A 20,457-nucleotide genomic window follows, 5' to 3' on the forward strand; every position below is an offset into this window, starting at 1 on the left:
GGAGGATTACAAATACGTGGGAGTGGTTTCAGACATAAACTTGACTGGACTAAAAACCCTGAAGCCCTCTACAAGAAGGGCCAGAGCCACCTCTATTTTCTGAGGAGGCTCCGGTCCTTTAACATCTGTCGGACCATGCTGAGGATGTTTTATGCCAGTGCCATTTTGTTTGCATGTGCTGGGACAGCAGACACAAACAGACTCAACAAACACACTGTCTTAATAGTTACATCCATATTGGATGTTATTTAATGCTTTTATATTGTTCTTGCCTGCCGTATACAATATTATATTGTATGACTACCATTTGTTGACTTCATGTTTTATTATTATGTGTTTTTTTTTACCTTATTTTATATTTCTTCTCTGTTATTATATTCGAGTATTTCTGATTCTGACCCCCCAGGCCTTATGTGAAAAATCTGTTTTCTATCTATGAAGCTGGAAATATACCTGCAATGATATATATGCTATCACTCTCTCTCACAGATGGCTAGCTGAATGGGTTTCTGCCTGATAGCAGCGCAAGGGGAGCTGCATCTCATTGTCAAATGGCACTGACTGGTTAACCTTTTTGCACCGAGCCATATGACACGTTAATGTTTTATATTCCCAAACACTTTAATGAACATGTCTGCCAGAATAGATGGAGACTGATTTTCATTTCTTCAAAGGAAAACTGGTGCAGCCATTAAAATGCAAAAGTTTTTCATGAATAATCATGACTTCACATCTTCTGTCTGTTCACGTATGACATCTGACAGCACAGCGGTAGAATGAGGGCAAGCTGTGGTTATTTAGTATGATTCCCACAGTGGCAATATCGCTCATGGAAACTCACTGAAATCAGTGAAATGCAAAATGGTACATGTCTGGTGTGAATCTCCTTAAGCAGCCATACTGTCCTGAATTAATTAGTAACTCATAAGATGAACTATGCACCATGCGACTCCGGATTAGTTGTTTTACATAATGAGGGTTTTTTCAGCGCAGTGTGAATGAAACAATTTGTGAAACTGACCTCAAGTGATTTAATTAGTTACTTTTTAAGATGTTGAAATGCTTTGGCACAACAGTGTTGAAATCCATTCCTGCAGAGCCTCACAGGTTTGTACTTTGCTGCCACCTCACAGTGGAAAAACCTGCATTGTAGCATCCTGGTTCTGCAGACATGGACAACCCTAGCAACAAGCTTTTCTGCTGCAAGCGGCTACGCAACAAGATTCCTCTGACCCACAGAGAGGAACTGTACCACATCCTGCAGATGACAGGGCCTCTGGTAAGGATTCAGTCTCTTAGCATACCTTCTTCTGTCTGATGTGTGCATCAGTGTCACCCTTGGTGGTGAGTTTATGTATGCAGGGGAAGATTGATGGCTTTGTTTTGTTTTGTTTAAAATGTCAGGAAAATTGATTTCTTGCTTGAATAAAAGACACAGTGATCAGTCAACATGAAGAAATGTTTAGCTTGGTGATGAGAGTCCAGTAGCTCATTGGCAAAGATTACACTGCCTTCTATATGTGATCTGTGAGTTTGTAGATTGTCACCTGCACCCTTCTTGATGTTTGTTATTCCAGCTGCTCTCTCGAATCCTCAATTACCTGCTTCCATTTGTGGTGACAATGTTCTGCGGGCGTCTGGGAAATGATGTGATGGCAGGCTATGGATTAGCTTCTGCTGTAAGTGGTGATCTGTACACTCCACGTGTAGAGGCAAAAGTGAGGAAATGACATGTTCAGATGTAATTTTAACAGAGCTGGTGGAGAGAGAGAGAGAGAGTCATATATTCCAGCCATAGCCTCACTAGCATTGCAGCTCTTTTGCATGCCTGGTGAATTAATGAATATATTACCACATTTACTCTGAGGAGTCCTGAAAAATATCAGTTACTTGATTTCTATATCAGATTTTCTCAAGTGTGTTTCATATTCATTTCAGACCATTAATGTTTCCACTGCAGCCACAGGATGTGGTCTGGGACTGGCATGTGATACATTGGTGTCTCAGGTTTGAACTCTGTCTCAGTTTCACTCATTATTCATTACTCCCATTCATAAAATGATTTACAGTGCTGTTGTGCAGACCTTTGGTGGTAAGAACCTGCTGCGGGTGGGAGTGATCCTTCAGCGGGGCATCATCATCCTGCTGCTGTTCTGTCTGCCCTGCTGGAGTCTCCTCATTAATGCCCAGGCCATCCTGTTATGTTTAGGCCAGGACCTTGAGGTGACCAGGTAACTGTAACACACAAAACTCAAAATGTAAAAATGTTTGTCATTGGTGACACCTGTGAACTGCAACCAGCTCCCTGCTGCTTTGTGGCATCAATTACATTTGTACACTGCGCCCCTGCAATAACATATGATGCTGTATCACAACTGAAAGACATTGAAACTAAGAGTATGTATGGTTTGTGTAGCTAAAAGCCACTGTGAGGGTATTAGAGTACTCTTAGATTATTTTTGTTGCTGTAGCGGATAATGTAACACGTTAGATGTGTGATACTGTCATGATCCTGGGTTGTGTTGTTCTTGTTTTCTGATTAAATCCCTAGTTTATATGATTAACAAAGTTTAACCACCTAGCTGCTTGATCTTCTAAAGAAGCATTTCTGTTCTGCTCTTTCATTTTTTTGCTGGATTATGTAGCAATTTGTCATCAAGCTCATTTTCTTCTGATTGTTATAAAGCCTATAGATCCAACATTACTGTGAATTTTTGTGGCTTTTATACTATATGGCTTGGACCTGGTGACACTGAACCGAGTGTATTTTTTTCTACCTTTAAATGTATCTGAACTCTTAATTTCAGAATAGCCCAGCTGTACATAACAGCATATATTCCTGCAGTGCCAGTGAGTTACATCTTTTTTTATATAATTCAAGTAGATCGATCAATCGTTCAATCGATTGATACAGTAGAGACGATGACTGTCTCTTTGTCCTCTAGGCAATATTTCTACATCAACTTATGGTGTCTTATCTGCAGAATCAGGTACATTCTCTTATTGAACTGAATCATGATTATGAATGTAATCAGACCTCTAAGTGAAGGGGCTCCTCACATTATCTGCTGTGTTCTCAGGGAATAATACTGCCACAAATGTACACAGCGGCTGCAGCAAACATAGCAAACGTGGTCACAAATTATATTTTTCTTTACCGACTGGACTTGGGTGTGAGGTAGGTGTGCTCATGCTATAACACTAAATGTGACTAAAATGACTCCACACGCTGATGTCACTCTGTGTGTGTTACAGTGGATCTGCAGCAGCCAATACTCTGTCTCAGATTTACATCTGTGCTTTTCTGTTTGCTTACATTCGGTGGAAGAAGCTGCACGTTGCTACATGGGGAGGTGACAGGTTTAATATTCACACAGGCACTGTGTTTAAATACATGACCTCATGTGCTTGCATCTCATTCAGAGGACATGTATGAGTGTCTCTCTCCTCCTGCAGGCTGGTCTGTGGAATCACTGCAGGAGTGGGGCTCCTACATGAAGCTGGCCATTCCTAGTATCTTTATGACTTGTTTCGAGTGGTGGGTTTATGAGTTTGGAGGATTCTTTGCAGGTATATATTTATTATTATCTCCTCATGGTGGATGGTAGAACTACAATATTTAAGCCTAAAACTGATGTTGTAATTTATTCTCTTCGTCTGTGTGATCAGGGATGCTGAGTGAAGATGAGCTGGCAGCCCAACATGCTGTGATAATGGTGGCATTCATAACCTACATGGTACTGTGATACAGACTGCAAGTCAGAGCATTGCATTGTGATGTTTTGTCTTAGTATGTGTTAGCTTGGGGGAGAATTTTTTTGTTTTGGAGATATTGGCTGTAAAGATTTTGTTCATGCACCCCTGACAACAGACAGACTTATCCATAGTCATAGACATAAACCTTAATATCCTCCTCGTCAGTTAAGCCACACCTTTCGTTATAAGCAGAAGCATGCTGCCCATCTGGATCAATAAATATCACAGCAGGTTCCAGGGCATTTGACCTGTGACCTAACATGTTTTAATTGATTGAGATTTATGCCTTGAACTGTTGCTCACACACCATAATAATGAATCCATAGTTCCCTCTTGGAATTCAAGCTGCAGCATGCGCCCGGGTGGGTAATGCACTTGGGGCAGGGGACACTAAGAGGGCGCTACTCACTAGCAAGATGTCGCTTGTTCTTGCAGGTCAGTCAGGAACACGGTCTGTTGTTGTAGAATAGAAACACTTTGAGTTTGACTTTCTGCTGTTTGACAGATTTCACAGCTCCTTTTTTCCAGGCAGCTTTGCGGTTGTTGAGGGTCTTGTGCTCGGCTCCACTAAAACTGTGATCGGCTACATATTCACATCAGATGAGTGAGTGTGGTGTCATGAAACTTTAATATGCACTAAAGTGCAACTGCTAAACAAGCTTAATGATCATTTCAGGAAGATCATCGGTCTGGTCTCACACTTGATGAATGCTTACTGCTTCCTTCAGTTCTTTGACGGTCTTGTGGTGAGTCGGCCATCTTTTAGCTCTTTTGCTGTGTAAAGAGCAAAGAGAGATTGATGTCAAATATTGAACTGTGTTTTCCCTCATCCCAGTGTGTGTGCACAGGCATCTTCTTGGGCACAGGCAAACAGAAGATACCAGCTGTGGCTAATTTCATTGGATACTACCTCATTGGCCTCTCACTGAGCGTCACTTTCATGTTTGTTTTAAAACTGCAAATTCTGGGTAATTATATAGATTTTTTTTTAATCTTTACAGACATTCAAGACAAATGACTTGTTGCATAGCAAGAGCAGGTCACTACATGTGAACCCTGCTGTGCCTTTAATAGACTAATTTGTCTTTTTCTCTGCAGGTTTTTGGCTGGGGCTGCTCATTTGCGTCATCATACAGTCCACCTTCTACATCATTGTCATCTTCAGGCTGAACTGGGAGAGAATGACAGAGGAGGTGCGCTGCAGGCCAATCTAACAGCCAGGCTCACACAGAGCCTCAGCTGTCTGCGTACTGACACTACCTTATACTTTCTTAAGGGGTATGAATGAGAAGAAAGTGGACTTCTTTTGTATTTTTCAGGCTGTGAAGCGAGCTCAGAAAAAGAAACACGTGATTCTATTAGACACAGCTGGCTTGCCAGACACTGTGGATGACAACACAGCCAGTAATGGGAATGTGAGTTGCCTTTTTTTCTATTGTTCACTTCACACAAACACCTTACTTCATATGTTTGACACTGTGTACTTTCATTCATGACACTCCTTCCAGTCTGTGGATGGATACTTGTCTGTGAGTAGCCGTGACACTTCGCAGGATGGACATGCGGTCCAGCGGCTGAACGGCAGCCGTCTCTCCACCACCCAGCTGATCATCAGACGAGGCCTCACCGTGCTTGCAGCACTTGCACTTCTTGCTCTGGGAGTGACAGTGCACGTCCTTGTGCCCTTGCCACAGACCTTGTCTACCAACTCGACTTTGGACTGGATCAATACTACGTACACTCCTGATCAAATTTTCTCTACTGTGATGGTCCCGTAAGAATGAGCATGACCTTGCAAGCAGAGATGATCAAATCATGGTTTGCACTCAGTGTTATGAAAAAACCCTGAACCCATGGACTCATGTTCTTTAAGTGGCTCAGGGGCCAAGATTGAGAAATGAAGTAAATTATTGATGAAGCACGAATATTTTCTTACATTTGTCAATTAAAGTGAAACATAATGAATGTAATAACTGATCACAGAGATGCTCACAATAAAAAAAACACACTTAATAAATGTCTAAATCAGATGCAGACTGTTAACAGACTGTTGACTGCTCAGGGGTAATAAAAAAGAAATTGAGAAATCTATTCTCTAGTCTTATGATAAAATCCAATCCAGTTTCCAATTCTACGAGGAGATTGGGTGGTTGATGAATTCCACAAGCAGCTAAATATATGCTGTTTGGTATGCTTAGTCATGATATTGTTATTCTTTAAGGTTTCCTCTTTCCCGCGTAGAATCAAGAGTAGTTAATTGTGTTTCACGCACATGTTTGATCTCAAAACATTCTTACTTTCAAGTCCTCCGTCTTAATCTTTGTTGTGATTGCAGGCTTTTTCTTGTTTCTCTCACAATCAGTGTTGTTTCAGCTTGCCTTGGCTTCTTTCCAGGGCAGCTGTGGTCACAGCAAGATTTCCATCCTTTGCAGCATCCTGGAGAGCCACTAAGATACATACACGAGAGCAGAGAAGGACATTTTAGAAGAAGGAGCTACGTATTTTATCGTCTTGTGCAGTAGATATGGAAGGTTCCAGTGACAAGCTTTTCTGCTGCAGGTGGGTGCGTCACAGGGTTCCCGTGGCCCACAGAGAGGAGCTGTACCACATCCTGAGGATGACTGGGCCTCTGGTAAGGCTTGGCACTGTTTACCTGCAGATTGAAGTTGCTCTTGCTGAAAAGCTGATGTATAGAAAAGACGACTGATTAAAGACTTTCTTTGCCAAGGAAAGGTTACGATGTCAGGGAAACAGACTTTAACATCTGAGTCTTAGAAGCAGAAATCAATAGAGCTAAAACAGTGTTTGGCAGCTGCTGAGCAGTTCCTGGAACCTGACAGTATAAAGGCAGAATGGTGGCTCATTTGTCGAAACATGGTCTGAGTGCTATGATGGTTAATTGAAACATGTGTTTACTGTAATATCACCTGTCAGCTGGTGGCTGTACTACCTGCATTCTTGTTGATGTTTGTTTTCCCAGCTGCTATCTCGAATCCTCAATTACATGCTGCCATTTGTGGTGACAATGTTTTGTGGACGTCTGGGAAATGAAGTGATGGCCGGCTATGGATTAGCTTCTGCTGTAAGTGGTCATGTGTATGCCCTACGCTAACATGAGAAAATGACATGAGATGTCATTTCTGAGTCTCATTATTGGATGATTCTCTCACAATCACCTGGTAATGACTCCTGATTGTTTAATCAATGTATAGTACATTTGCTCCTATGAGTCATAGAAATATTGCTGACCACACTGTACATTCATTTCAGACTATCAATGTTACCACAGCAGCCACGGGATACGGTCTGGCACTGGCATGCGATACGCTGGTTTCTCAGGTCAGACAAAGTCTTTTTGATGTGTACTGTGTGCCCTTGTCTGTTTGGTAAAGTGGTAATTTTGTTGTGCAGACCTTTGGTGGTAAGAACCTGCTGCGGGTGGGAGTGATCCTTCAGCGAGGCATCATCATCCTGCTGCTGTTCTGTCTACCCTGCTGGGGTCTCCTCATTAATGCCCAGGCCATCCTGTTATGTCTGGGTCAGGACCTTGAGGTGACCAGGTAACTGACAGCAGCACACGTGGGCCTGTTTGATGGTACTCATCTTGTCCTCTCAACAATAAGAGCACCTCTGTATTAAAATCCATAATGCAAATGTATATGCATAAATGACCTCTATTTAGTTGGCATCACAGCTTTATGACGCTAATCATGGCCCCTTTCTTTTTTATTTACTGCATAAAATCAGGGTTTAAATACATATTTTAAATCCTGGTGCAAACTTAGAAATAAAGTAGACATAGAGAAACTCTATTGTCCCACAGCAGCATGTTAATGTTATGGCGTTGGCTTGATCGATTGTGTGCAGCTACTCAGTAACTTTGTTGACAGTTTGGGTAAGTAGAGCACGGGGACTGTGCTGGCCTGAAGGGTTTGTAGCTGACAGACATTAAATTAAATTGTTGTTTTGGATCTAAACACAACTTCCTGTTTTCAGAGTAGCCCAGCTCTACATTACAGCCTTCATTCCTGCTGTTCCAGTGAGTTTTTTTCTTTTTCTCCCTTTAAATTCAACTCAAGTTGGTAATATTTCTGACACAATATTTCTTTGTAGGCAATATTTCTACATCATCTTCAGGTGTCTTATCTACAGAACCAGGTACCATGTCCAGTATTCTATGGTGGCCCTTCTTATCATCTTAAATAAATCTTACAGTATAAGTGCTGATTATACCATTATCTGCTGTTCGCAGGGGATTATACTGCCACAAATGTACACAGCTGCTGTGGCAAACATAGCAAACGTGGTGACAAATTACATCTTTCTTCACTGGCTGGATTTGGGTGTTGGGTAGGTGTATTCATAAGATAGCACTTTAAATGTGAATAAAACAACTGATGTCCCTCTGTGTGTGTTACAGTGGATCTGCAGCAGCCAATTCTCTGTCTCAGATTTACATCTGTGCTTTTCTGTTTGCTTACATTCGGTGGAAGAAGCTGCACGTAACAACATGGGGAGGTAAGGGCAGATTATACTTGATGGCCTCATGGGAGTCTACCAGTAAAAAATATATATATATGAGTGTCTATCTCCCCCTGCAGGCTGGTCTGTAGAATCACTGCAGGAGTGGGGCTCCTACATGAAGCTGGCCATCCCCAGTACATTAATGAAGTGCTTTGAGTGGTGGGTTTATGAATTTGGGGGATTCTTTGCAGGTAATTATTAGTATTATAATGTACTTTTTTTATCAGGCTCACAAATCAGATACAAATTTTGACTATGTCTCTTTGTCTTTAATGATCAGGGATGCTGAGTGAAGATGAGCTGGCAGCCCAACATGCTGTGATAATGGTGGCATTCATAACCTACATGGTACTGTTACACCGCATCACATTCTTACCTTACAATAGATTATATTAAAAGGCCTTTAATGGTAAACTCTCATACACTTTTCCAAAAAAATGATGAATCCATAGTTCCCTCTTGGTATTCAAGCTGCAGCATGCGCCCGGGTGGGTAATGCTCTCGGTGCAGGTGACAGTGCCAGGGCGATCCTAAGCAGCAAGGTGTCCCTTGCTCTGGCAGGTTAGGTTAAAAAATGCTTTGTTTACTTTTATTATCTGCATCTTATCATCTAGCAGATTTCATAACTCATCTTTTCCAGGCAGCTTTGCGGTTGTTGAAGGTCTTGTGCTTGGCTCCACTAAAACAGTCATTGGCTACATCTTCACTTCTGATGAGTAAATCTGCGCTGCTGCACCCACATTTCAATAACAGTAATCCTCTTTAAATACTATACACAGCACGAATGTAGCCAAGAATCTAAGTATAAACCTTTATTTCCAGGAAGATCATTGGTCTGGTGTCACGCTTGATGAATGCTTACTGCTTCCTTCAGTTCTTTGATGGTCTTGTGGTGAGTCTGAATAGCATATGCTACCAAATAATATGTTGATCTACTTAGTGCTTCTAACAGTCAGATATTTGTGACTTTCCATCCCAGTGTGTGTGCACGGGCATTTTCTTGGGCACAGGCAAACAGAAGATCCCAGCTGTGGCTAATTTCATTGGATACTACTGCATTGGGCTCTCGCTGAGCGTCACCTTAATGTTTGTTGCAAAGCTCAGAGTTTTAGGTACTGGCGCAAAGTGACCTCCCCCTTTTTTCTAATTTCCTAAAAGCTTTTTCTTAAAGTGAAACCTGCTGTGTACTAACCTGACTAATTTGTCTTTGTCTCTACAGGTTTTTGGCTGGGGCTGCTTGTTTGTGTCGTCTTACAGTCCACCTTCTACATCATTGTCATCTTCAAGCTGAACTGGGAGAGAATGACAGAGGAGGTGTGCTGCAGGCTAATCTAACATTCAGGCTCACACAGGGCTTCACTTTGGACATGTATATAAAGATGAATTGTGTATCTGTTTGTTTGCAGGCAGTGAAACGGGCTCAGAATAACTCTCATGTGCCATTACTGAGCACAGCTGTCCTGTCAGATGCTGTGGATGAGTGCACTTCTGACCAGTCTGGGAGTAATGGGACTGTAAGTGCCCTGATAACGTCAGGTTACTATAATTTAACAAACTACAGTAATATTATTTTCTTCCAGCCAATGGATAGCCACGTGTCTGTGAGTACAGAGTGCCATGATGGGAACACTGAGGAACAGAGTGGACCTGCGGCTCAGCAGCTGAGCAGTAGCCGTCTCTCCACCTCCCAGCTGATCGTCAGGCGAGGCCTCACTGTGTGTGCAGCACTTGCACTTCTGGCTGTGGGAACGACTGTGCACTTTCTTGTTCCTTTGCCCGAGATCCTGTCTTCACAGACCAACTTTACCACTGACTGGATCAATACCACATTTACTCCTGATCACATTTTCTCCACTTTGATGGTCCCAAATGAAGAGTGAGTCAAAGACAATCACAATGTTTCTCTTTAATTTCTGTGGTTAGACTCTCTCCAAGTTGACTCTGACAGATGTCCTTGAAATTTCAGTGAACGACTGCACTATGTAAAGATATACATCCATTCATTGATCATAGATCATCTAACTTTCTGCATTCTCTCTGGGGTCAGCTGTGTCTCTTTGCTGTCCTGCTTTCACGTCCTGCAATGCAAACGCCTGCATTTCTCGAGCATTGGTGGCAATCAGGAGTTACTACACTGAATACTTTTTTCATGTTCAAGTAATTAAGTTTGTTAGCAGCAGGTTTATTGTTATTCCAACCGCCAAGATGAAGAGCATGACAGCCAGAGCCAGGCCTCTACGTAGAACCAGAGTCCTCTGAGGGAGCTGCTCCACTGTCGTTCTCACTTCAGGTCTATCCTCAATGTCGAACAGCTCGACCGTGTCTCTTTGGACCTCTGAGGTGCCTGGATCAACAGGATGGGGATCTGAAAATGCAAATACATATGTCACATGTTTTGGATTTCAAAATGATATTTTTGTGACAACTTTTTCCCCTATGGATTCCAGCTTCTGAGCCAATCAGAGCTCAGGCAGACCATTTTAGTGCAAATCTTATGACTGAGCCTAATGAAACATTCATTTTTTTGCTTTCTTAATGTAATATTAATTCTGTTTTGTGTATAAACATGCGGATGTCCCCCTATAAAAGCTCACCTCAGTTTTCTGAAACTAGATTTGTGCCTTTTTTTGGTTTGTGTCTTTTAAATGCCACCAGACATACAGTGACTGATTTCATGCTCAGACAAAGATGGTGACAGTCACGATTCTGTCCTAGCAAATAAAGTAAAAACAGTATTTGTGAGTAGAAGCTGGAAAGATACGTTAAGAACAGATTAAAATTTGATATTGTGAACATTAAGAATCGACAACAGTGCTCGTGAGGTGAGTCAGAGTTGATGACGTCTGCCAGTTGCTCACTGTGTTGTACAGTTACATCACCTGGATATCAGTTTATTTTTTTATTATGTTGACCTCTGCAGCAATAAAAACACTTAAATGTGCTTTTTGGCTTACATGCAATATGTCAAGGCAATTCATGTCTACTGGTTAAATATTAAAAGAGTCACAGGTGACATGATCTTCTTGGGATTTTCAATATTTAACCACAACCATCTTTTTTTTCTTATTCAATATTCTCAGATGTTCAATCCTTATATTCTTGTACAAACTCCCTTACCTGTCTCTGCAGAGCCCCCGTGCACCCCCGCTCTGATCTGAGCCTGGAAGAAAAACAATGTGTGAAACATTTTATTCACAGAGAAGCAGCCTCAGGCAATTACGATGGCGAAGCGTTACCTCTGAATACTAACCTCAGCTGTAACCTTCTTCCAGTCCATTCTTATCAGGTAGAAAATCAGGAATGAACACTGCAGTGCAACACAGGTAAACAAACCTGTCCACAGACCTGTAAGAAATTAAAGGTTTTACATTTAGCTTTGAGAGTCTGATGCAGATGTTAAAAGGTTGACGGTTATAAGCTGCATATCCATCCATCTTCTGAATAGCACAGGGTCACGGGAGGCTGCATATCTCACCTGTGATTCCTAATTTGGCAGCAAACATAAGTGGCACTCCAAGAGGAAAACCAACACCATAATATCCCAGAATGTTGCAGATGGCCCCAACTTTCTGTATACCTGCTCCTCTTATAATGCCACTTGATGCTGCCTGTAGCCATGGAAAAGAAACAAATGGTGGTTAAACCTAAAAAAATGTACTAGGTATTCCTCAATTGACTGTGGCCTTTAGTAGAAGGGGTCAGTCAGGAGAATACAGCAGGTGTTGTTTCTGTCTACCTTAGATCATAAACATTTTAATCACCTTCATACACAATCACATAATGTTATTGAGGTACAGTACAGATACTTACCGACACTGCATCCAGAAGGACGAATGGAGCATAAAATGCGATAACATCAGCAACTCTTTCTCTGATTTGTCTGAAAGAAGACAGAATTCATTAAGACACTGAGAGATGTAATCAGTGTTACTTCTAGCATGTAATACAACATTATTACACATCAGATGGATTTAAGCATAACTCTGGTAGCTTTACTAAGGGGGACAAAAGTATTTTTCTTTGTTATGCTATAGAGTTTAACTGGGTGCATTCTCTCACAAACAGTTAATATGTAAAGGAATATGTGAGCAAAGTTCACAGATTTCTGTGTAGGTGATGATTAACATAATGGTGAAAGGTCTTTTCGGAAGCCACTTATCATCCCTAGACACCTACCTGGAAGTGTTCTTCCTCCAGTTGTGGAGGTAAGCTAAACATGTACTTACTCATCGTATGTAAAGACATAAGAGATGTGGTTCTTCAGGCTTCCAATGAGCACAGACATACATAAAGACACTGACACTGTCATAAAGAGAAAGAGACTTCAGTGTCACACATCCTCCCACCAGCATGATATTAACATACAGCACATACTGACCTGCACAGAACATGGTCACTTTAGCAGACAGCTTGGCCTGCTCTGTTTCTCCAGCTCCCAAAGCGTTTCCAACTCTTACACTGCCACCTATACTGAAACCCATGGGGAACTAAGAACAAAAACACTGTGTTAATATGCTGCTTTATTGTAGCCAGCTGTTTCATTTCACTCTGTGGGAACTGATGGACTCACAATGTATGCAACATTTGCCAGCTCGTATACAACGGATTGAGCTCCAAGTTCCACCTCGCTTATGAGACCTGCCAATGACAGACAGCTGCTAGACTTCAGAGTGACTTTAGATCACAGAAATGCTTCAGAAATCTGTGACACTACCTGCCAGAAAACTTCCAGTTTCATATGTCCACCATTCAACACACAGCATTACCATGCCAGGGATGGCCAGGCGGATGAATGAGCCCCAGTCCTGCAGGCACTCCATAGACCAGCCTGTGTAGGGCACGCAGTGCATGCAGTCAATCGCTTAGTAGGAATATTCGGAATATTGTACTTCATCTATTGAGTGAGCCTTTCAAGATTGTACTGTGTTCCTGGTGTGTTGTTGTACCTGACCTATCTACCAGCTTTGACTTGTGGACTCTGCTGCCTGCTCCTCTGTAAAGCTTTCCAGTTACTTTAATCTCACCTGTCAATCACTGTCTGTTTTCACACCTGTGAGAATAATCCGGCCGTGTCCGGATATATCCGGGTAGATCTCGATCCAGCCGGATTGATACAAATGTGGCTCAGGTCTAAACGCAAATGCGGCTAGCGAATCCGACTAGAGCTTGGGGTTGTGACGTCGCATTTCCGGGTTCACGGGAACAGTGTCGGGGTTGCGTACATAAGCCCGGTGTAAACATCGTAGAACAGAGTTTGTTTTCATCATGGCTGGAAAGGAGTCGACTTCATGCTGGACTGCCGAGGAAACCAGATGTCTGATCTCTCTGTTTGGAGACCGGGAGACGCAGGACACGCTGGGGAGAGTCTACAGGAATCAACATGTTTTTAAGGAGCTTGCCACAGCACTGGCCGGACACGGGTTCAAGAAGACGGCCAACCAGTGCCGCGGGAAAATCAAAAACCTTAAAGCTAGATACAGGCAGGTCCGGGACCACAACGCAAAGACTGGCAGGAAGCGTTTAACTTGTCCCTTCTTCAAAGAACTCGACGCTATCCTGCGGGACCACCCCAGCTCCCGGCCGAAAGTTGTGCTGGATAGCGCCGTATCGCTCGGAGACGGAGAGACTCTATTGTCCGACGGGGACAACGAGGAGGAGATAAGCGGCCATGGAAACAGCCCTGTCGGTATGTTGTGAAACTTTTACCTTAAACTGTGCTTGTTGTTTCATAGGTACGCGTTGTATTGCTAATCCTATGACGATATTGTTGCTTACAGATAACTCGTACCCGGATATTAGCTTCCAGGGCGCTAGCTCACCAAGGCCGCTAACCCCACAAACCGAGGTCGACTGGGCGAACGTCCACCCACGGTCCTCGACACCGTGCTCCTCCAGCCCTGTCCCGTCTACCTCCAGGGGACCCTCACCGCCAAGGAAAAGGAAATCCTTGCAACATGGTGTGTGCACTTTAATTTTTGTATACGTATATACGCTCTATACACACCGTACTGCTTGTGTTAACAGCATATCCATCCATCTACCTATCTTTACAGGCAGATCGAGCAAACGCAAGCTCTTCACAATGGATTCCTCTCTTGAGGCATTTGCTCTTGTGTATGTTAGAGCCTGCAGTGAGGACAGGAAGTTCTACCTTGAGCTTCAAGCGCGGCAGCATGCACACGAGATGGCCATGCTGCAGAAAATTCTGCGTGCGTTTGCCCCAAACCCCCCAGCTGCAACAGGCCCATGTTTACCCAGTCCACCAGCAACAGTCCCTTAGGCCCCGTTCACACTGGGGATAAAAATGTGGCTTAAGCAGGATTTGGCCGCATCCAGATCAATCCAGATGTGTTTTTTTCCGAGTGTGAACACCTCCAATCCGGCTGAATCCAGTTTAATTTCAAGCCGGCTAGATCCACCCTCGAGAGGTGGATCTAGCAGGATTGGCTCAAATGTGACTCAGGTGTGAACGCTAGCGAATCCGGCTAGCCACATTATTAGCCATAATACGAGGCGCCACCTAGTGGTTTGGAGAACAGCAAACACGCTGGATGAAGCCGGATTGAGTGCGGACACAACTGTGTGCTAGCCAGATTTGAAAATAGGTCTGAACGCATCCAGCTTAAAGGCTGTCTGGGCTCAATCCTACTCTAGATGGAATGACTTTCTCCAGTGTGAACGGGGCCTTAGTGATTCTGGCTACAGACAGCTGGCTGCTTGCCTCTGCTGTATGCTGTAACTGTTGTAACTCACCTCCCCAGGTAGCCTTGTGGAGACCTTTCCACATGATGTACGCATAGAGGATTCCAGCCATGGAGAACTGAGAAACTGTGTTGGCAATAGCAGAACCTCTGTAACGAGTCATTTATTAGTGTGAGACTGGTTTTTATGACAGCAGCAGTAATTATGTCACTAAAGAAAAGCTTCCAATAAAATATACTTACGCTACTCCCAGGTTAAATACAAAGAGGACGATGTAGTTGATGAGAGCATTAAGAAGATTGACCACAACGCCTGTGATTACCCCTGGCCAAATGATGCCCTGAAAGAAAAATCACACTGTGATATGGAGTTCATTTGACATGATTAGCCACAACAAAGTCTTTTTTTCTGAATGATTACTGTAGCATTTGGTATGTTGTAAATCTTTGGGAAGCAGAAATTGCTGCTGAGTTCAGGATCTGGATAATAATAATCACTAAGAAACCTGATGGCTCATTAAGATATTTGTCTTGTGTTTGTCTTTCTTTTCAATTAAACTGCAGTGGGAATATTGATAGTGATCAATAATGGACCTACCTGGTTTTGAAGATATCTTGTTTCTAATGAATACATAAATGAAGCCTGGAAGAGAGCGACAGAGTAAGAATCTGTGACAACTTGTTTTGGAAATCTTTATGAACAGAAAGTTTGGCATACTCACAGGAAGTGCTGGCATAAATATATTCACATACATCTGAGTCATACTGGAGAGAGAGAGTTTTCATCAGAATTAACAAGAATTGTTCAAGGATCGAGGTTTTTTAAGACAGCTGACCTGGCTACTTCCGGCTCTTGCTTGACAGCCAACAGAAGGGGCTCTGTGTTGATGAGGATCGCCCAGCAGGGGAAACATGCCAGCAGCAAAATGAGGATCGCCCGCTGCATAATGACCCCAACTCTCATGAGGTTACGGCTCCCAAAGGTCTAAAAGAAACAAAACACACATTTTTAATATACACTACTCAAAAAAGGAAGGGAACTCTTGTGTAACAATGTTACTCCTAGTTAGTCACACTTCTGTGAAATCAGCCTGTCCAGTTAGGATCAACACTGATTGTGAATCAGTTTCAGCTGCTGTTGTGCAAATGGAACAGACAACAGGTGGAAATGAGAGGCAGTTATCAAGACAAGCCCTATAAAGGAGAGGTTCTGCAGGTGCTGACCACAGACCATCTCTGTTCTCATCCTTTCTGGTTGATGTTTTGCATTTTGTCAGTGCTCTCACCCCTAGAGGTAGCATGAGGCGGTGTCTACAACCCACACAAATTGCTCAGGTAGTGCAGCTCATCCAGGATGGCACATTAACAAGAGCTGTGGCAAGAAGGTTTGCTGTGTCTGTCAGCACAGTGTCCAGAGCATGGAGGAGATACCTGTAACATCCTCCAGCGTGACCAGTTTGGTCACTGACTGCCATCAGGTACGAGGATGAGATCCTCAGACCCATTGTGAGACCATATGCTGGTGCAGTGCCCCTGGGTTCCTTCTGATGCATGACAATGCTAGGCCTTATGTGGCTGATGAAGGCATTGGTGCTATGGACTGGCCTGCCTGTTCCTCATACCTGAATCTAATCCAGCACATCTGGGACATCATCTGGGACATCATGTCTCCTTCCATCCACCAATCGGCCATCGGTCAACTCCTGGACTGTCCAGGAGTTGACCGATGCTTTAATCCAGGTCTGGGAGGAGCCTCATTTTGACTTGTCTGGAGGAACTTCCACTCATGTTGGATCAGCCTATAATGTGATTTTCCCATTTCATTTTGAGTATGGTTCCAAATCCAGACCTCCATTGGTTAATAATTTTGATTTATATTGATCATTTTTAAGTTATTTTGTTCTCAAGGTATTCCACTATTTAATGAATGAAGATTGTGTATTTTCACACACCTGACAAAAGATAACTCATGTGGATGGATCCATACCTGAGAAACCAGCGTATCACATGCTGATGCCAAACCAGAGCCAATAGATATACCTGTAACATTGATAACCTGAGGATATAAAGGTGAGTTGTAAATGCTGTATTGATTTATTATGTAGTGTAAAAAGTAAAATATGTACTTACTGCTATAGCTAAAGTCACTCCTGCCAGCTCTGTCTTCCCCAAATGGCCGCAGAAAATAGTGCTGACAAAACTCACAGCAAAACTCATAAACTGAGCTATGATCTAATGAGAAACGTCAAAGTAAATTAAAACAATACTGTATTTATTTTAAATTCTTGTTCCACTTTCTTTCACTCAGTAATATTACTTAGCGACATGTGTAATTAAAAGTTAATAGTCACTGTTAATATTCACTGACAAGTAATTCAAACAGGCAGTGTATTTAAATGTGTGTGTGTGTGTGTGTGTGGGGGGGGGGGGGGTGTTACTCACCGCAGGCACGGACAGGTATGACAGTTCTTTGATTTCCTTCTTGAAACCAACAGGGACCAGCATGCGGATCCTCCTCAATACAGAACAGTCTCTCCACGAGGAAGGAGGTGAGCTCTGTGCGCTGCCGTCCATGACTCCTGTACGCGCCACTATTATTTTACTCTTCACTGCTGTGTGCTGCCGCTGTAACGTCAGATTCTCTGTCAGTGTGTATGGTGGTGATCATGTAAATCTGCTTTTAAATGAGCCACGTGAAATCAGCCACTTCCTGCGAGTCAGCTGGCGGTGAAGGTCACAGGTTTCAGTGGGGACTCCTGGGTTGCTTCATTTTTTTCTTCACGTCCATTTAATTAAAATCAATTCAATGAAATGACATAAAAACAGGCTGAACAGGTGATTAAATATTTAAGTTAAAGTCAATTCTGAATTTCATTACATCGAAACAGACTGATTAAAAATGGGCTGTATTCTGAATTTATAATAACTGCCTGTGCGTCATGATTGTCAGGTTTCCATCCAACACATGGCGCCACTCCACAAACAGAAGATTAGTCCAATTTGCAATCTCCTTATTATAACTATCATATGAAAAATAATTCCCAGTGTGCCCCTCTCTGGTCTGAGCCTGGAAAAAAAAACAGATGTGAAACATCTGATTCAAGCAGCCTGCAGTGCCACACAGGTGAGAAAGTCTTATAGAAGTTTGACATTTTTGCCTAATAATATTAGCGCTGCAGATGCTGATATGTTTCTGGCACTCCCTGACAAAAACCAGCAGCTTAATATCCCAAAATATTACAGATTACCTCAACTCTGTTTACTCGTTCCATAATTATAATACCACCTGAGGCAATCCAGAACATAGTAATGCACAAAATAGACAAAAACATGGACACATCATGCTACTGACATATTTACAGTTATTATCTTATAGCATAAATGATGAACTTATTTCCCTGATTGTTTGAAGGGGGACAAAAGACCAAATTTTATAGTTTCAAACTATAAAATCAATTTCTAGATTTTGACCTTATAATCTAAGCATTAGTAGTCTACATGTTTTTAAAAAATACTGTCTTCATAAAAAGCTTGAGCATGTACTTTCACAAGGCATTTTTAATCACAGTCTATATTGTAATACCATATGGTACCAACAGATGTCAGTGCTTTGCTGTTAACTGACTTTATTCCTGCATGTATCTGAGTATGTGTCACAATGCACTGAAGGCTCCTCACTACAATGAAAGTATGGTTCATCAAGCACTAACAATCTAATGAAGACATGCTCTTAGATTAGTTCATTGTTTTAAATGTCCTTGATTTTAATGATCATTTTTCAAGGTTGATAATTAGCAAATGTCCCCTAATGTCTTTATAAACCATTCTCAAATTGAATTCCACAAACAATACAATACTCTTAATGAGACAAATCAGTTATTGTAATTTTATTAACCATGAGGGGTGATAGTTAGCAGCCTACAAGACAATACATTATACAGATCTTGCTATATGCATGTTTGGTCTGAGACCATTTAGGAAAAGAATGCTGAAGTTAATAACTTTTGGTTGCAAGTCAGAAAACGGATGACTTTAACATGTGTGCAGTCAACTGCTATCACAGTCTGAAGACCTAATACCACAGGGAGGTCCAGGTGACATAGTGGCAATAACAATAAAGGGCCCTTCTTATAGCATGGTAAATAAGTAGTTTACTGAAGTTAAACTCCAGGTCTTGTTTCCCAGGAAAGCCACATCAGTAAAGTCTGAAGGCCTCTGTTTTAAAGCTGTTGATGGACTATCAGGATTTACTTTACAGTATTACAGGGCTCTGCTGCACAAAAGGAAGATTCACTATGGGAAACTGATAATATTTAGGCCACAAGCCCACAGTGGTGACAGCTGAAATCCAGGAGCGTGGGTTTTAATTCATCCAGCAGCTGCCCAGTTCACCTGACATCCTCAGACTAGTGCCTCTTTTCTAAGATGATCAGGCAGTTCAGTGGTTACCAATTTAACAACAATGATGACATCATTACTGCAATGGATCACATTCGGGAGATCCATATCATATGCTTAACACCTGTTAAACTCTTTTCTAAATTTAACTTAGGCCAAGATCGTACCAATCACTGTCATATTCTGGCGTGGACACACATTAAGAATTAGGTGGTCTTGGAAAGTCTTTAGTTTTTACTCACGCGGCAAAAATAATCCTCAAATCATTTGAGCAAGGTGCAACAGTATCGAGGATTAACGGCAGGTAAGTGTTTGTGCATTCAAAGTGATTATGTTTTACATTTTTTTGGCACACTTCATACTGGTTTTTATCCCTCTGACAAATACAACTGGCTTATGTGCTGATTTGACTCACATTTGTTTTGGCCAGCAGGGCATGAAAACAATCACACAGATCTCTTTTGCAATAGCCTTAAAGGAGCGAAACTGCTCCACATGAGCTATGTCTTAGTATCAGGTGCAGATGGTGTTGTCCATTAGATCTACAGGAGAGACATTATCCATTTGAGAATCTCTTTGGATGACTGCTCATTACCGATTATCAGTAGGGCTGTGCTTTGTTTTGACATGCAAAGAAAAAAGAAACTAGGGAGGACACAGTGAATCAGCTAACTGAAAATGTCAACCTGAGTTTGTATTGACCTCACAGCTTGTTTCAACACATTCTTCTTCAGACACATACAATAACAGGGTTTTAGTGCTTAAACCTCTTATTACACCTACAAATGCCCTTTTTTACAAGTGAAGCGGTCACAAAGAACATATGAACTGAGGCCATGCAGACTGATGAGTCAACCTTCATGCTGCTTTCTGAGCCTCCGAAAGGAGAATGTTGGCTAAGGTGAAGGCTTCTGGGTGAATCCACTGCATCCCTCAACATCAATAAACAGTGGAGGTCAGTCATTTTTAGTATTTCACTTAAATATCACATGTACCATTCTCTGCTTATGTCTGTGGCTGCTCTCTTCATCCAGGTCACAGTCATTTCAGAGTTTAAATCGAGACGCCACTCCCCCTG

General features: G+C 42.2%; 3 protein-coding genes across 4 annotated transcripts; 2 read left to right on the forward strand and 1 right to left on the reverse strand.

The window, feature by feature from the left end:
- Window positions 1-1,105: 1,105 nt before the first annotated feature.
- On the forward strand, window positions 1,106-5,814 carry LOC114444836 (multidrug and toxin extrusion protein 1-like). Of its 2 annotated transcripts, none has more exons than XM_028419687.1 (17): window positions 1,106-1,279; window positions 1,578-1,679; window positions 1,939-2,007; window positions 2,083-2,231; window positions 2,808-2,850; window positions 2,946-2,990; window positions 3,081-3,178; window positions 3,256-3,353; window positions 3,457-3,570; window positions 3,670-3,737; window positions 4,083-4,191; window positions 4,285-4,360; window positions 4,433-4,502; window positions 4,592-4,724; window positions 4,855-4,949; window positions 5,076-5,171; window positions 5,265-5,814. In XM_028419687.1, the coding sequence occupies exons 1-17, from the start codon at window positions 1,172-1,174 to the stop codon at window positions 5,532-5,534; spliced, it is 1,743 nt and encodes a 580-aa protein (XP_028275488.1). In that variant the 5' UTR covers window positions 1,106-1,171; the 3' UTR covers window positions 5,535-5,814. The 2 variants fall into 2 exon arrangements, with proteins under 2 accessions (XP_028275488.1, XP_028275489.1); XM_028419688.1 differs by having other exon boundaries at window positions 2,985-2,990.
- Window positions 5,815-6,220: 406 nt separating this feature from the next.
- On the forward strand, window positions 6,221-10,221 carry LOC114444503 (multidrug and toxin extrusion protein 1-like). The gene is made up of 17 exons (XM_028419116.1): window positions 6,221-6,388; window positions 6,737-6,838; window positions 7,027-7,095; window positions 7,168-7,316; window positions 7,753-7,795; window positions 7,870-7,914; window positions 8,009-8,106; window positions 8,177-8,274; window positions 8,358-8,471; window positions 8,561-8,628; window positions 8,733-8,841; window positions 8,921-8,996; window positions 9,103-9,172; window positions 9,260-9,392; window positions 9,500-9,594; window positions 9,687-9,794; window positions 9,861-10,221. Exons 1-17 carry the CDS (start codon window positions 6,281-6,283, stop codon window positions 10,158-10,160), a joined length of 1,785 nt encoding a protein of 594 aa, XP_028274917.1. The 5' UTR covers window positions 6,221-6,280; the 3' UTR covers window positions 10,161-10,221.
- A 196-nt stretch (window positions 10,222-10,417) lies between these two features.
- Window positions 10,418-17,633, reverse strand: slc47a3 (solute carrier family 47 member 3). Its single transcript, XM_028419117.1, has 17 exons — window positions 17,424-17,633; window positions 17,112-17,213; window positions 16,969-17,037; window positions 15,818-15,966; window positions 15,704-15,746; window positions 15,580-15,624; window positions 15,225-15,322; window positions 15,034-15,131; window positions 12,995-13,108; window positions 12,851-12,918; window positions 12,659-12,767; window positions 12,507-12,582; window positions 12,091-12,160; window positions 11,756-11,888; window positions 11,531-11,625; window positions 11,398-11,440; window positions 10,418-10,645 (listed from the first exon to the last, which is right to left on the reverse strand). The coding sequence occupies exons 1-17, from the start codon at window positions 17,553-17,555 to the stop codon at window positions 10,434-10,436; spliced, it is 1,656 nt and encodes a 551-aa protein (XP_028274918.1). The 5' UTR covers window positions 17,556-17,633; the 3' UTR covers window positions 10,418-10,433.
- Window positions 17,634-20,457: the final 2,824 nt, after the last annotated feature.

This window comes from Parambassis ranga, chromosome 13 (assembly GCF_900634625.1).
Source record: "Parambassis ranga chromosome 13, fParRan2.1, whole genome shotgun sequence".
In the NCBI taxonomy this organism is placed as follows: Eukaryota; Metazoa; Chordata; class Actinopteri; family Ambassidae; genus Parambassis; species Parambassis ranga.